The sequence below is a fragment of the Salvelinus fontinalis genome, chromosome 15, assembly GCF_029448725.1.
Source record: "Salvelinus fontinalis isolate EN_2023a chromosome 15, ASM2944872v1, whole genome shotgun sequence".
NCBI lineage: Eukaryota > Metazoa > Chordata > Actinopteri > Salmoniformes > Salmonidae > Salvelinus > Salvelinus fontinalis.
Window position 1 is genome coordinate 47,222,570 of NC_074679.1, and position 17,391 is coordinate 47,239,960.

At 43.6% G+C, this 17,391-nt stretch overlaps 1 protein-coding gene across 1 annotated transcript in view; it reads right to left on the bottom strand.

Moving 5' to 3' along the window:
- The window catches only part of crip2 (cysteine-rich protein 2), a 68,507-nt gene that overhangs the window by 4,084 nt on the left and 47,032 nt on the right, over positions 1–17,391 (bottom strand). The window contains exons 2-4 of the mRNA XM_055864028.1: positions 16,963–17,057; positions 2,617–2,674; positions 364–498 (exon numbers count right to left, since the gene is read on the bottom strand). Of these exons, the coding sequence (XP_055720003.1) occupies positions 364–498; positions 2,617–2,674; positions 16,963–17,057 (288 nt within the window). The remainder of the gene's footprint in view (positions 1–363; positions 499–2,616; positions 2,675–16,962; positions 17,058–17,391) is intronic.

Consider the following 17,391-nt stretch of genomic DNA (forward strand, 5'->3'; position numbering starts at 1 on the left):
CACACACACACACACACACACACACACACACACACACACACACACACACACACACACACACACACACACACACACACACACACACACGTATAGCCTCTGGTCTGCAACTGTGGGAAAACGCAGTGTGAACAGCTTGAGAAAGTCCACTGTGACCATCCCTGCTGTGAGCCTGGCCTGTATAGTAGGACTCATCACTGAGTCAGCAGGAAGACAAGTCTGCTTCTCCTTTCTATCAAACTCAGATCCGTAGGCAGCTACTTTCACTATTTCACAACTTTTCCCATGTCTTCACTTACTGTACATATGTGGACACATACACACATGCATGCGCAAAAGAACGTGCACACACACACTAGCATGTACCTTTGACAGGTGCCCTGGGTGCAAACACTTTCTTCTCCTCAGCAGGCTTGGGGGGGGCATCCAAGTCAGTAGAGGCTAGGTTATTGCTGACGGGGGCTTCATACACATAGGACCCTGCTCCGCCAATGTTCACACCTACAGCGGTCATAGGGTAGAGAGAAGTCAGACTTTAGATTCAGACCAGTTTGGACACACCTACTAATTCAAGGGTTTTTCTTTATTTTGTACTGTTTTCTAAATGGTATAATAATAGTGAAGACATCAAAACTATGACAAAAATACAGATAGAATCATGTAGTAACCAAAAAAGTGATAAACAAATCAAAATATAATTTATATTTGAGATTCTTCAAAGTAGCCACCCTTTGCCTTGATGATTGCTTTACACACACTTGGCATTCTCTCAACCAGCTTCAGGAGGTAGTCATTTACAGCCAGCAATTGCAGCCTTGCAGACCTTTGGCATTCTAGTTGTCAATTTGTTGAGGTAATCTGAAGAGATTTCACTCCATGCTTCCTGAAGCACCTCCCACAAGTTGGATTGGCTTGATAGGCACTTGTTAGGTACCATACAGTCAAGCACCTCCCACAACAGCTCAATAGGGTTGAGATCGGGTGACTGCTGGCCACTCCATTATAGACAGAATACCAGCTGACTGCTTCTTCCCTACATAGTTCTTGCATAGTTTGGAGCTGTGCTTTGGGTCATTGTCCTGTTGTAGGAGGAAATTGGCTCCAATTAAGCGCCGTCCACAGGGTATGGCATGGCGTTGCAAAATGGAGTGATAGCCTTCCTTCTTCAAGATCCCTTTTACCCTGTACAAATCTCCCACTTTACCACCACCAAAGCACCACCAGACCATCACATTGCCTCCACCATGCTTGACAGATGGCGTCAAGCACTCTTCCAGCATCTTTTCATTTTTTCTGCGTCTCACGAATGTTCTTCTTTGTGATCCGAACACCTCAAACTTAGATTCGTCTGTCCATAACACTTTTTTCCAATCTTCCTCTGTCCAGTGTCTGTGTTCTTTTGCCCATCTTAATCTTTTCTTTTTATTGGCCAGTCTGAGATATGGCTTTTTCTTTGCAACTCTGCCTAGAAGGCCAGCATCCCAGCCTCTTCACTGTTGACATTGATACTGGTGTTTTGCGGGTACTATTTAATGAAGTTGCCAGTTGAGGACTTGTAAGGCGTCTGTTTCTGAAACTAGACACTCTATAATAATTGTCCTCTTGCACAGTTGTGCACCGTGGCCTACAACTCCTCTTTCTATTCTGGTTAGGGCCAGTTTGCGCTGTTCTGTGAAGGGAGTGGTACACAGCGTTGTACGAGATCTTCAGTTTCTTGGCAATTTCTCGCATGAAATAGCCTTCATTTCTCAGAACTTGACTTGAAAAGTTTCAGAAGTAAGTTCTTTGTTTCTGGCCATTTAGATCCTGTAATCAACCCCACAAATGCCGATGCTCCAGATACTCAACTAGTCTAAAGAAGGCCAGTTTTATTGCTTCTTTAAATCAGGACAACAGTTTTCAGCTGTGCTAACATCATTTCAAAAGGGTTTTCTAATGATCAATTAGCCTTTGAAAATGATAAACTTGGATTAGCTAACACAACGTGCCATTGGAACACAGGAGGGATGGTTGCTGACAATGGGCCTCTGTACGCCTATGTAGATATTCCATAAAAAAATCTGCAGTTTCCAGCTACAATAGTCATTTACAACATGAACAATGTCTACACTGTATTTCTGATCAATTTGATGTTATTTTAATGGACAAACAATTTGCTTTTCTTTCAAAAACAAGGACATTTGTAAGTGACCCAGAAAACCAGCAGGCTCCGGAGCTCGTAGGGAAGGATTTGAATACCCCTAACCACACAACTCTATTCACAACTTTTAACAACTTCCACTGAACATTTTACAAAAACACATTCACTTGAAGAACAGTGCAGATGCAAAGTTTGGTAACAGAATGACGGTTCGTGCTGTTTGTGCCGTCATTCTGTTAACAAACTTTGCGTCCGCACTTTTCTTCAAGTTAAATGTGTTTTTGTAAAGTTGTCAGTGGAAATTGTTAAAAGTTGTTCTTGTGCATAGAGTCGTATGGTTTGTTTAACTTTGCAGTCATTGGTTTTTGTTTGGCATACATTTTAAAGTGAAACATCTGAGACTCAGCATCATTCGGTTACCATGGAATTGCCCTCCTGATCTAACGTATGCCTTATGACAATAGTAAGATGTACTTCACCTTTTGGTCCAAAGAGGGCAGCATAGCACGGTTTGTGGCAGAAGGGCTTCCCATCATGCTGTAGACAGGGAATAAAGAGAAGAATGACTGACGGTGAGTAAATAACATTTATAAGCCCAAACCTCACAAGACTGACAACCATAGCTCGGAAATTTACACCTTCTAGCCAGACTCATGCATCTTTGGAAAACAAAAAGGTCAGAAGGGACCTTGGAAATTCTCCTCCTATACAGTGAGGAGGCCGGGAAGAGAGAGGATGAATTGAGATACAGCCAAAGTGACAAGGCAGAGGGGGATGAAGGAGGCTATGGTACCAACGCCACAGCACAGGGCCACGTGCCAATGCCGACTGTGGGAACAAACTGCTTTAGTCGCACAATCCCTCCACACCCACGTGGCATCTTATTCCACTCAGAAACCCACAGAGTAGAAAACAGCCTGTTTCTCTTCTCAACTATCTATAATGTATTACCCATGAAAGGAAGTAAATGTAGCTCTGTAACAGGAGCTAGAAACAGACAGGCAGACACAGTATGTGTGTGTTAAACAGACAGACACAGATGCGTAGGGGTTGTAACATCTATGGGGCCTATACAGTAAAAGTTCTGGTAATATTAGTCTCTCTCTCTCTGACTAATAGGCACTGATGGGTTTGTCAGGAGGGAAGGTCCAGCACACAGGACTTCATTGTGTCCACTAGACAGCTCTGGTCCCCTCACAGTTCTGGTTGTAATTTCCCTACAGCAGGACCAGTCGGACCTGAAAGCTGGATTACCCAGCCCAGTGTGTGGTTATAATTCCCTGCAGTATGAGTACCCTAAAGACGGATCAACTTTCCCAGTCCAGAGCCCAGAGCCTAGCCCACTCACTTCCCAGACACAAAAAGGAGGAGACATTCGCCTTTCCAATTTTCCCACATTCATTTCTGCCTCATGCACCAATTAATGTTGTTACTTCTATGACCAGAGAAAGTGAAATATTCCTCTATATTATAAAAGACAAGCCGCTTATAATAACAACGCAAACTTATGGAAACACTTTGCTACACTCATTAATTGCAGCTGCAGTGCTGGTTGTAGTGTGAGTGGAAATAGGGAGAATGCACTTTTTATGGCTTATAAAAGTGCTGATCAAATTATTGACAGTGCTGAATAAGGGCTCCCGAGTGGCACAGCGGTCTAAGTCACTACATACCCTGGTTCAATTCCAGGCTGTATCACAACCGGTCGTGATTGGGAGTCCCATAGGGCAGTGCACAATTGGCCCAGCATCGTCCGGGTTTGGCTGGGGTAGGCCGCCATTGTAAATAAGAATTTGTTCTTAACGGACTTGGCTAGTTAAATAAGGTAAAATAAATCATTAAAAAAATTACTTAAACATGAACTTACTCAAAAACAGCAGCTCTTTGCTGCGTTCGTTGAGTCTCTCTAGTCATAGTTTTAAACATTTTGTAATATCACACTATAAATTTCACTGTGTTCAAGTCTTCTTTATACAGTCTAGGGCACGAGGTCCACGTTGCAGACATGGTAAGCTATCTAATTGGCCAGCGGGAGGCCTATAAGTGCACCTGATTTGCTCTCTGGGCCTGCCAGGTAGGTGGTTCTACCTTCAGACACATGACATGTTTAAAAATGGAAACACTTTGCTCTCCTGGTGCTAGGGCTGCTGAATCAAGTGCACTAACCGCCAACAGCGCAAAACAATAGGAACGCAAGGCTTTATCGTTGTTTTTTATAGTTTTCTTGGGTTTGGTGATCAACTAGGAATGTCGATCACATTCAACCAGTTGGTGACCACTGCAATACACTTTTACAACATTGGTTTCATTAAATAATATTCAAGTACTAACAATGGTATGTTCCTCAATAAAACTGAAGAAGATGGCACTTTAAACAGCTGTCCCAACTCTGTCGTAACTAAAGATCCCATGGGGGGGGGGGGGGGGGGGGGGTTGCTTATATTTGTCCTGTTTTCACTGCATGTGTATATCAAACTGTATTACTATCATGTAATACTATATAGAAAAATACCATGTGTATGAATCATGTATTAAGTAACAAAATATCATGTATTAAGTAACAAAAAAAGTTACAACTCCGGGGGTGGATGGGCCAATAAAATAGATACAAAGAAAGAGTATGTATGTAAGTGGGGTTAGGGTGGTGAGTTTCCCCTGTTTAGAGTGGGGTTAGGGTGGTGAGTTTCCCCTGTTTAGAGTGGGGTTAGGGTGGTGAGTTTCCCCTGTATAGAGTGGGGTTAGGGTGGTGAGTTTCCCCTGTTTAGAGTGGGGTTAGGGTGGTGAGTTTCCCCTGTTTAGAGTGGGGTTAGGGTGGTGAGTTTCCCCTGTTTAGAGTGGGGTTAGGGTGGTGAGTTTCCCCTGTATAGAGTGGGGTTAGGGTGGTGAGTTTCCCCTGTTTAGAGTGGGGTTAGGGTGGTGAGTTTCCCCTGTTTAGAGTGGGGTTAGGGTGGTGAGTTTCCCCTGTTTAGAGTGGGGTTAGGGTGGTGAGTTTCCCCTGTTTAGAGTGGGGTTAGGGTGGTGAGTTTCCCCTGTTTAGAGTGGGGTTAGGGTGGTGAGTTTCCCCTGTTTAGAGTGGGGTTAGGGTGGTGAGTTTCCCCTGTTTAGAGTGGGGTTAGGGTGGTGAGTTTCCCCTGTATAGAGTGGGGTTAGGGTGGTGAGTTTCCCCTGTTTAGAGTGGGGTTAGGGTGGTGAGTTTCCCCTGTTTAGAGTGGGGTTAGGGTGGTGAGTTTCCCCTGTTTAGAGTGGGGTTAGGGTGGTGAGTTTCCACTGTATAGTGTTTTTTTTCTGTGAACATTTCTGTGAAGCTGTATGTTTTGCTTGTTGATTTTGAAAATCAAAATGTGCCAATTTGTTTGACTACATGCCATTTAAAAAACAATGCAGATATTGGAGTAAACCTATTTTGGGTTAAGACAAGTAACTATGAGTAAGGGCAAACCTTGTAATAAGCTTGCAAGCTGAATTTGAATAAAATATCAGATTTACACTTTGCATTTATAATGGTTGGTTTTACTATATCTAATAACTTACCAAACCATTGATGAATCACTAAATAAAATAAATACATGTCTCTCGTCTGCCCCTGCAAGCCGGTCATCACACTCCCTCATCTGATTGGTCGAGTAGGTGAGCCTTCTGACTTTGTCGCTGTAGTAACTAGTGACAACCAAGGTGTTGTAGCAAAAGAGTTGCCTAGGCAACACCCCCCCTGCAGCAGCAGCACACAAAGAAATATAATGAATAGAAGGCTTGGAACCTCTAACCCTGTCAACACTTGCAATGGCTGCCTGATGCAATAATTTCCATGGTAACGTAGAATGTTCATTCAAATGATTTTATCTGATGTGACTCATGCAATGGAATGTATTTTTTGTAATGTCAGTTGAGAAGTGATGGGTACACTTCCTGCTTTTACTTCCTCCTTTTACTTCCTGCTTTGCTCCTATTAGTAGACTCGCAATGGCCGCCAGTCCACCCATTATGCCATCATTGACATGAATGGACATCATTGACATGAATACATTTATTCCTGATTATTATTTGACCATGCTTGTCACTTATGAACATTTTGAACATCTTGGCCATGTTCTGTTATAATCTCCACCCGGCACAGCCAGAAGAGGACTGGCCACCCCTCATAGCCTGGTTCCTCTCTAGGTTTCTTCCTAGGTTTTGGCCTTTCTAGTGAGTTTTTCCTAGCCACCGTGCTTCTACACCTGCATTGCTTGCTGTTTGGGGTTTTAGGCTGGGTTTCTGTACAGCACTTCGAGATATTAGCTGATGTACGAAGGGCTATATAAAATAAACTTGATTTGATTTGAATGGAGACACCAGTTCTATTCATTCTATTTCTATGGCAGCACATGCAGTCAGGAGTGGAGGAGAGAAGAAAACGTCCGTGTTTCTTTTTTCGCTATCCGAACGGTTATTACGGTGACCGCAATCATTTGGCTGACCAACTACCGTCATCCAAAATCCATGACCGTCACAGCCCTAGTCTTTCCCTGACCCCGAATCCGATCTCATACAGCCCCCTTCCTCGTGAGACACACACACACACCACCACCGCTCACCCTGCTCCCTTGGCATTTGCGTGGTAAGACCCAGGCCCATTATCAACTGTATACCTGTATCAGGTATACAGGTGAGGGGGATTAGTACAGACATGATCTTGGAAGGTTCTCTGTGTGTAGTAACAGAGTTATGACCTCCTCCTTGGACAGAGCCAGGATGAAGGCTTGGCCTGTGTGTGTGTATGCATAATGTGTACTATGGAGGCTTGCTAAAGGCTTCTGCATGCTTCAGTTGGCTGGCGGCTAGTCGAACTCGCATACTCCTTTAAAAAAAAGACCTTCACTTAAAAAAATGAGAAAAAGATGCAATAGCCTGTTTTAGAGGTCGACCGATTAATCGGAATGGCCGATTAATTAGGGCCAATTTCAAGTTTTCATAACAATCGGAAACCGGTATTTTGGACGACGTTTTTATTTTATTTTATTATTTTTTACACCTTTATTTAACTAGGCAAGTCAGTTAAGAACACATTCTTATTTTCAATGGACAGCCTAGGAACGGTGGGTTAACTGCCTTGTTCAGGGGCAGAACGACAGATTCTTACCTTGTCAACTCGGGGATTCAATCTTGCAACCTTACGGTTTACATTGCACTCCACGAGGAGCCTGCCTGTTACGCGAATGCAGTAAGAAGCCAAGGTAAGTTGCTAGCTAGCATTAAACTTATCTTATAAAAAACAATCAATCAATCAGTCATAATCACTAGTTATAACTACACATGGTTGATGATATTACTAGTTTATCTAGCGTGTCCTGCGTTGCATATAATCGATGCGGTGGCATTCGCGAAAAAGGACCGTCGTTGCTCCAACGTGTACCTAACCATAAACATCAATGCCTTTCTTAAAATCAATACACAAGTATATATTTTTAAACCTGCATATTTAGCTAAAAGAAATCCAGGTTAGCAGGCAATATTAACCAGGTGAAATTGTGTCACTTCTCCTGCGTTCATTGCACGCAGAGTCAGGGTATATGGTTTGGGCCGCCTGGCTCGTTGCGAAAATTTGTCAGAATTTTATGTAATTATGACATAACATTGAAGGTTGTGCAATGTAACAGGAATATTTAGCCTTATGGATGCCACCCGTTAGATAAAATACGGAATTGTTCTGTATTTCACTGAAAGAATAAACGTTTTGTTTTCGAGATGATAGTTTCCGGACTTGACCATATTAATGACCTAAGACTCGTATTTCTGTGTGTTATGTTATAATTAGGTCTATGATTTGATAGAGCAGTCTGACTGAGCGATGGTAGGCACCAGCAGGCTCGTAAGCATTCATTCAAACAGCACTTTCGTGCGTTTTGCCAGCAGATCGTCGCTGTGCTTCAAGCATTGCGCTGTTTATGACTTCAAGCCTATCAACTCCCGAGATTAGGCTGGTGTAACCGATGTGAAATGGCTAGCTAGTTAGCGGGGTGCGCGCTAATAGCGTCTCAAACGTCACTCGCACTGAGACTTGGAGTAGTTGTTCCCCTTGCTCTGCATGGGTAACGCTGCTTTGAGGGTGGCTGTTGTCGATGTGTTCCTGGTTCGAGCCCAGGTAGGAGCGAGGAGAGGGACGGAAGCTATACTGTTACACTGGCAATACTAAAGTGCCTATTAAGAACATCCAATAGTCAAAGGTATATGAAATACAAATCGTAGAGAGAGAAATAGTCCTATAATTCCTATAATAATTACAACCTAAAACTTCTTACCTGGGAATATTGAAGACTCATGTTAAAAGGAACCACCAGCTTTCATATGTTCTCATGTTCTGAGCAAGGAACATAAACGTTAGCTTTCTTACATGGCACATAATGCACTTTTACTTTCTCCAACACTTTGTTTTTGCATTATTTAAACCAAATTGAACATGTTTCATTATTTATTTGAGGCTAAATTGATTTTATTGATGTATTATATTAAGTTAAAATAAGTGCTCATTCAGTATTGTTGTAATTGTCATTATTACAAACAAATAAATAAATAAATAAATAAAATCGTCCGATTAATCTGCTTCGTTTTTTTGGGTCCTCCAATAATCGATATCGGCGTTGAAAAATCATAATCGGTCGACCTCTAGCCTGTTTGTCCATCTTGAGGCGCCGTAGCCAGTATACACTTCCACAAAATAGTCAGAATTAATCTAAGAAATTGCAGTATTTCCCAAGTGAAAAAAGGTGTGTGAAATCAAGTCGTCTCTCAAATTGCAAGAATCACTACTGTTGACCAATGACCAACGAATCACTACTGTTGACCAATGACCAACGAATCACTACTGTTGACCAATGACCAACGAATCACTACTGTTGACCAATGACCAACGAATCACTACTGTTGACCAATGACCAACGAAGGCGTGTAGACTTCAGCTCTGAACTTCAGCTTGCATTGAAAAAAAGTATTAGTGTGCACGAACAGCTGAAAAAAACCTTACCGAAGACCAAAACTAACAAAAACATTACAATATGTCGTCATAACAAATGCACCACCTGTTCATAACTGTTTCGGATGGGAAGTATGTGGATGACCTTATGACTCTGCCATCTGCCATCCATGGAGCCCCAGGGGGCAGTGGTGCCATCTCCCCCCTCGTTATCCCCCTGTCCTCCTGCTTATAGAGACACTGACCTCAGCTGTACTGGGCCTGGGATCTCCTCACAGCACACTGACTACATTCCATGTCTTTTCTTATAGTACACTACTAACCCCCCCCCCCCCCCCACTCCATCTCTGAACCATCCCTTCAGTTCCATGATGATGGGGTACAGATTTTTCCGACCACGGCAATGCATTCACCATGGCAATGTAGCCTAGCCTAAGGCTGCTGTTTGGATTTGGGATGTGCTGTCAATGGAGAGGATGGACTAGAGTACATCTAATCGTGTGTGTGTGTGTGTGTGTGTGTGTGTGTGTGTGTGTGTGTGTGTGTGTGTGTGTGTGTGTGTGTGTGTGTCTGATCTGCTGTCTGTCCATGGAGTGGAGGGCGGACAACAACAACAAACCAGGCCAGTATTGCCAACATCTACTAGTAGTCTGGTCCCAGATCTGTTTGTGCTGTATTGGAGTTGGTTAAAGCCTGGTCCCAGATCTGTTTGTGCTGTATTGGAGTTGGTTAAAGACTGGTCCCAGATCTGTTTGTGCTGTATTGGAGTTGGTTAAAGCCTGGTCCCAGATCTGTTTGTGCTGTATTGGAGTTGGTTAAAGCCTGGTCCCAGATCTGTTTGTGCTGTATTGGAGTTGGTTAAAGCCTGGTCCCAGATCTGTTTGTGCTGTATTGGAGTTGGTTAAAGCCTGGTCCCAGATCTGTTTGTGCTGTATTGGAGTTGGTTAAAGCCTGGTCCCAGATCTGTTTGTGCTGTATTGGAGTTGGTTAAAGTCTGGTCCCAGATCTGTTTGTGCTGTATTGGAGTTGGTTAAAGCCTGGTCCCAGATCTGTTTGTGCTGTATTGGAGTTGGTTAAAGCCTGGTCCCAGATCTGTTTGTGCTGTATTGGAGTTGGTTAAAGCCTGGTCCCAGATCTGTTTGTTCTGTATTGGAGTTGGTTAAAGCCTGGTCCCAGATCTGTTTGTGCTTTAATTGGATTTGGTTATCGCGTGGTCCCAGATCTATTTACAGTACATTGTACAACCAGATCTGGGACCAGGCTTATCTACTGGGGTCTGGAGGGAAATTGTGGAGAGGACATGGAAAAAGAACATTTATATGATGTAATGATGATAGAGAGATTAAACAACCCAGGCTAGGACTGGTATCTACTGACGACTGGCTAGCGTCTGGTCTGAGCTGGGTGGGGAATAGCTTTTGTGATTTTGTGTCATAAAAAGCTGCAGAATTCCCATCCTTCTTTCCTTCCTGTTCTGTTCTGATCCTGACCAAGGGACAGAGCTGTTTCACACTGACATAACCGATATCAAATCAAATGTTATTTGTCACATACGCCGAATACAACAGGTGCAGTTCAAGAAAGTGTTAAGTAAAAAGTAACACAATAAAATTACATAACAATAACAAGGCTATATACAGGGGGTACTGGTACCCAGTCAGTGTGTGGGGGTCATTTGAGGTCATTTGTGCAGGTAGGGGTAAAGTGACTATGCATAGATAATAAACAATGAGTATCAGCTGTGTAAAAACAAGGGGCGGGGGGTCAATGTAAATAGTCCAGGTGGCCATTTGATTAATTGTTCAACAGTCTTATGGCTTGGGGGTAGAAACTGTTAAGGAGCCTTTTGGACCTAGACTTGGCGTTCCGGTACCGTGCTGTAGCAGAGAGAACAGTCTTTGACTTGGGTGACTGGAGTCCTTTGACAATTTTTTTGGCCCTTCCTCTGACACTGCCTAGTATATATAAGTCCTGGATGGCAGGAAGCTTGGCTCCAGTGATGTATTGGGCCGTACATACTACCCTCTGTATCGCCTTACAGTCGGATGCCGAGCAGTTGCCATACCAGGCGGTGATGCAACCGGTCATGATGCTCTCGATGTGCAGCTGTAGAACTTTTTGAGGATCTGGGGACCCATGCCAAATCTTTTCAGTCTCCTGAGGGGGAAAAGGAGTTGTCGTGCCCTCTTCACGACTGTCTTGGTATGTTTGGACCGTGATAGTTTGTTGGTGATGTGGACACCAAGGAACTTGAAACTCTCAACCCACTCCACTACTGCCCCGTCGATGTTAATGGGGGTCTGATCGGCCTTCCTTTTCATGTAGTCCACGAGCATCATGAGGAAGGACAATTATGTGGATATATTGAGGGAACATCTCAGGACATCAGTCAGGAAGTTAAAACTTGGTTGCAAATAGGTATTCCAAATGGACAATGACCCCAAGCATACTTCCAAAGTTGTGGCAAAATGGCTTTAAGGACAACAAAGTCAAGGTATTGGAGTGGCCATCTCAAAGCCCTGACCTCAATCCTGTAGAACATTTGTGGGCAGAACTGAAAAAACGTGTGCGAGCAAGGAGGCCTACAAACCTGACTCAGTTACACCAGCTCTGTCAGGAGGAATGGGCCAAAATTCACCCAACTTATTGTGGGAAGCTTGTGGAAGGCTACCCGAAACGTTTGACCCAAGTTAAACAATTTAATGGCAATGCTTGTCACGTCCGTTGTTGGAAGGAGACCAAGGTGCAGCGTAATAAGCGTACATCTTATTTTATTTAGATGAACACCAAAAAAACAACAAAAGATAAACGAACGTAACGTTCTGCAGGCTACACAGTAACTGAACAAAAACAAGATCCCACAAACTAAGGTGGGAAAAAAGGCTGCCTAAGTATGATCCCCAATCAGAGACAACAATAGACAGCTGCCTCTGATTGGGAACCATACCCGGCCAACAAAGAAATAGATAAACTAGAATGCCCACCCAAAATCCCACCCCGACCTAACCAAATAGAGAAAATAAAAAGGCTCTCTAAGGTCAGGGCATGACAATGCTACCAAATACTAATTGAGTGTATGTAAAGTTCTGACCCACTGTGAATGTGATGAAAGAAATAAAAGCTGAAATAAATCCTTCTCTCTATATTATTTCACATTCTTAAAATAAAGTGGTGATCCTAACTGACCTAAAACAGGGGATTTTTACTAGGATTGAATGTCAGGAATTGTGAAAGACTGAGTTTAAATGTATTTGGCTAAGGTGTATGTAAACTTCTGACTTCAACTGTAGATGACAACTCTTGGTAAATAGTGTGGACTACAGCTTATGATAAACACTCTACCTCAGGCGAGCAATACTTACATTATATTAGACATTGTGCACCAGCAGTTATTGACAAAAAGACACACACCATTGCCCTGGTCTTACATCAGACATAGCTGCTCTGTCCTGCCGATGCATGGGAAACCCAGCCAGCTCTATATTATCCGTGTCGTCATTCAGCCACGACTCAGTGAAACATAAGATATTATAGTGTTTAATGTCCCGTTGGTAGGCCAGTCTCGACCACAGATCATCCAGTTTGTTTTCCAGTGATTGCACGTTGGCCAATAGAACCGACCTTCTCCCTCTGTATCTCCGCCTTTTCTTCACGTGAATGGGAGAGATTTGGGCCTTGTCTCCGGAAAGAAGTATATTCTTTGCCGTAGGACTCATTAATGAAAATATCTTCGTCCAGTTCGAGGTCAGTAATCGCTGTTCTGATGTCCATAAGCTCCTATCGGTCTTTAGAGACGGTAGCATCAACTTTATGTACAAAATACAATGCGAAAAAACTAACAAAATAGCACAGTTGGTAAGGAGCCCATAAAACGGCACCCATCCCCTCCGGCGCCATTATAAACTCAGCAAAAAAAGAAACGTCCCTTTTTCAGGACCCCGTCTTTCAAAGATGATTCGTAAAAATCCAAATAACTTCACAGATCTTCATTGTAAAGGGTTTAATTGCCTAAGCTGTTAGTGTCTTAACGACCGTTCCACAGGTGCATGTTCATTTAATTCTTTATGGTTCATTGAACAAGCATGGGAAACGGTGTTTAAGGTCACAGTTATGAAAACTTAAGACACTAAAGAGGCCTTTCTACCGACTCTGAAAAACACCAAAAGAAAGATGCCCAGGGTCCCTGCTCATCTGCGTGAACGTGCCATAGGCATGCTGCAAGGAGGCATGAGAACTGCAGATGTGGCCAGGGCAATAAATTGCAATGTCCGTACTGTGAGACGCCCAAGACAGCGTTACAGGGAGACAGGATAGACAGCTGATCGTCCTTGCAGTGGCAGACTACGTGTAACAACACCTGCACAGGATCGGTACATCTGAACATCACACCTGTGGGACAGGTATAGGATGGCAACAACAACTGCCCGAGTTACACCGGGAACGCACAATCCCTCCATTAGTTCTCAGACTGTCCGCAATAGGCTGAGAGAGGCTGGACTGAGGGCTTGTAGGCCTGATGTAAGGCAGGTCCTCACCAGACATCACCGGCAACAATGTCGCCTATGGGCACAAACCCAACGTCGCTGGACCAGACAGGACTGGCAAAAGGTGCTCTTCACTGACGAGTCGCGGTTTTGTCTCACCAGGGGTGATGGTCGGATTCGTGCTTATCGTTGAAGGAATGAGCGTTACACCGAGGCCTGTACTCTGGAGCGGGATCAATTTGGAGGTGGAAGGTCCGTCATGGTCTGGGGCAGTGTGTCACAGCATCATCAGACTGAGCTGGTTGTCATTGCAGGCAATCTCAACGCTGTGCGTTACAGGGAAGACATCCTCCTCCCTCATGTGGTACTCTTCCTGCAGGCTCATCCTGACAAGACTCTCCAGCATGACAATGCAACCATTCACACTGCTCGTTCTGTGCGTGATTTCCTGCAAGACAGGAATGTCAGTGTTCTGCCACGGCCAGCGAAGAGCCCGTATCTCAATCCCATTGAGCACGTCTGGGACCTGTTGGATCGGAGGGTGAGGGCTAGGGCTATTCCCCCAAAAAATGTCTGGGAAATTGCAGGTGCCTTGGTGGAAGAGTTGGGTAACATCTCACAGCAAGAACTGGAAAACTGGTGCAGTCCATGAGGAGGAGATGCACTGCAGTACTTAATGCAGATGGTGGCCACACCAGATACTGACTGTTACTTTTGACCCCCCCCACCTTTGTTCAGGGACACATTATTCCATTTCTGTTGGTCACATGTCTGTGGAACTTGTTCAGTTTATGTCTCAGTTGTTGAATCTTGTTATGTTCATACAAATATTTACACGTTAAGTTAGCTGAAAATAAACGCAGTTGGAAGTGAGAGGACGTTTCTTTTTTTGCTGAGTTTATATGAGGGATGACTGAAGGGGATGTTCAGTCTTCATGTACAGACAAGGTGGAAATAGAATGGCTGACTGCTAGGTCAGGAAAAAGGCTTATAAAATGTACACCTCTCCTTCCTTTCTGTTCTGATCCAGGCCCAGGAGCCATACTGATGTAAGAGTGTATGGAGGAGATATGAGAGGACTGGAAGTGATATACTGTATTCATTATAAAACACAGACATGGTGAAAATAGAATAGCTGACTCATTGAATGAAATAGAACAGTTCTATAATATATTGTACTGGTATTTCTATGGGCTGGCTGGCTAGGTCATGAAGTGACAGCTAACCTTCAGCAAGGACACAGGCAGCACATCTACAGAGCACAGCTTTAGGTTAAGCTCTAGGCCTATAGAACGGTGATGGTCATGTCATTTTGAGCTACTGATCTACAGTTGAAGTCGGAAGTTCACATACACTTAGGTTGGAGTCATTAAAACTCGTTTTTCAACCACTCCACAAATTTCTTGTTAACAAACTATATTTTTGGCAAGTCGGTTAGAACATCTACTAGTGCATGACACAAGTAGTTTTTCCAACAATTGATTACAGACATATTATTTCACTTATAATTCACTGTATCACAATTCCAGTGGGTCAGAAGTTTACACACACTAAGTTGACTGTGACTTTAAACAGCTTGGAAAATTCCAGAAAATTATGTCATGGCTTTCGAAGCTTCTGATATGCTAATTGACATAATTTGAGTCAATTGAAGGTGTACCTGTGGATGTATTTCAAGGCCTACCTTCAAACTCAGTGCCTCTTTGCTTGACATCATGGGAAAATCAAAATAAATCAGCCAAGACCTCAGAAAAATAATTGTAGACCTCCACAAGTCTGGTTCATCCTTGGGAACAATTTCCAAACGCCTGAAGGTACCACGTTCATCTGTACAAACAATAGTATGCCAGTATAAACACCATGGGACCACGCAGCAGTCATACCGCTCAGGAAGGAGACGCGTTCTGTCTCCTAGAGATGAACGTACTTTGGTGTGAAAAGTACAAATCAATCCCAGAACAACAGAAAAGGACCTTGTAAAGATGCTGGAGGAAACAGGTACAAAAGTATCTATATCCACAGTAAAACGAGTCCTATATCGACATAACCTGAAAGGCCACACAGCAAGGAAGAGCCCGTATCCACTGTTCCAGCCCGTATCCACTGTTCCACTGTTCCAAAACCGCCATAAAAAAGCCAGACTACGGTTTGCAACTGCACATGGGGACAAAGATCGTACTTTTTGGAGAAATATCCTCTGGTCTGATGAAACAAAAATATAACTGTTTGGCCATAATGACCATCGTTATGTTTGGAGAAAAAAGGGGGATGCTTGCAAGCCGAAGAACACCATCCCAACCGTGAAGCACGGGGTTGGCAGCATCATGTTGTGGGGGTGCTTTGCTGCAGGAGGGACTCGTGCACTTCACAAAATAGATGGCATCATGAGGCAGGAAAATGATGTGGATATATTGAAGCAACATCTCAAGACATCAGTCAGGAAGTTAAAGGTTGGTTGCAAATGGGTCTTCCAAATGGACAATGACCCCAAGCATATGTAACGGATGTGAAATGGCTAGCTAGTTAGCGGTGGTGTGCACTAATAGCCATTCAATCGGTGACGTCACTTGCTCTGAGACCTTGAAGTAGTAGTTCCCCTTGCTCTGCAAGGGCCGCGGCCTTTGTGGAGTGATGGGTAACAATGCTTCGTGGGTAGCTGTTGTTGATGTGTGCAGAGGATCCCTGGTTCGCGAGGGGATGGACGTAAAGTTAAAATGTTACACATACTTCCAAAGTTGTGGTACAATGGCTTTAAGGACAACGAAGTCAAGGTATTGGAGTGGCCATCACAAATCCCTGACCTCAATTCTATAGAAAATTTGTGGGCAGAACTGAAAAAGCGTGTGCGAGCAAGGAGGTCTATAAACCTGACTCAGTTACACCAGCTCTGCCAGGAGGAATGGGACAACATTCACTCAACTTATTGTGGGAAGCTTGTGGAAGGCTACCTGAAACGTTTGACACAAGTTAAACAATTTAATGGCAATCCTAACAAATACTAATTGGGTGTATACTTTTGAGTGTATACTTCTGACCCACTGGGAAATGTGATGAAAGAAATAAAAGCTGGAATAAATCATTCTCTCTATTATTATTCTGACATTTCACATTCTTAAAATGAAGTGGTGATCCTAACTGACCTAAGACAGGGACTTTTTAGTAGGATTAAATGTCAGGAATTGTGAAAAACTGAGTTTAAATGTATTTGGCTAAGGCGTATGTAAACTTCTGACTTCAACCGAATCTGGATGTAGTGTGAGTGAGTGTCTGTGTGTGTCAATCAGTCAATTTAAAACTGGGTTTTCTGACTAGGTTATACCTCGTGGACCTATAGGGATTGATCCTATGCCTGTAAGCCTACAGACCCATAGACATCATTGATTTTCGCTCACCTCAGCATGTCCCCCTGCGTTCAGGGTTTTGTTACAGCGGCCACACTTCAGACAGAACTTATGCCAGTCCTTCCCCAGAGATGCCACCTTCTCAGCTAGAGAGAGAGATGAGAGAGAGGAGAGAGAGCGAGCGAGAGAGGACGAGAAGACGTAATGAGTGAAAACACGCTTAAATAATGGAGGCATTTCATTGAAATCAATGACTACACTTCCTTATCTCTTAGAAGGCTGTTACTTTCAGGTCATTGCTTTACAGTATAATGATTTTCTGTTCACTCCACTGATTATTCTCTTGCCTCCTCAGAGCTCAGAGAAGGGCACATTAGGCTATTGTCTGAGGGTGCTAGTGCACGATACAGGACGCTGCTGTAATAATGTCATCATCACACAGACAGACGGCAGATGCATGAGGCCGAGTACAGCTGGACA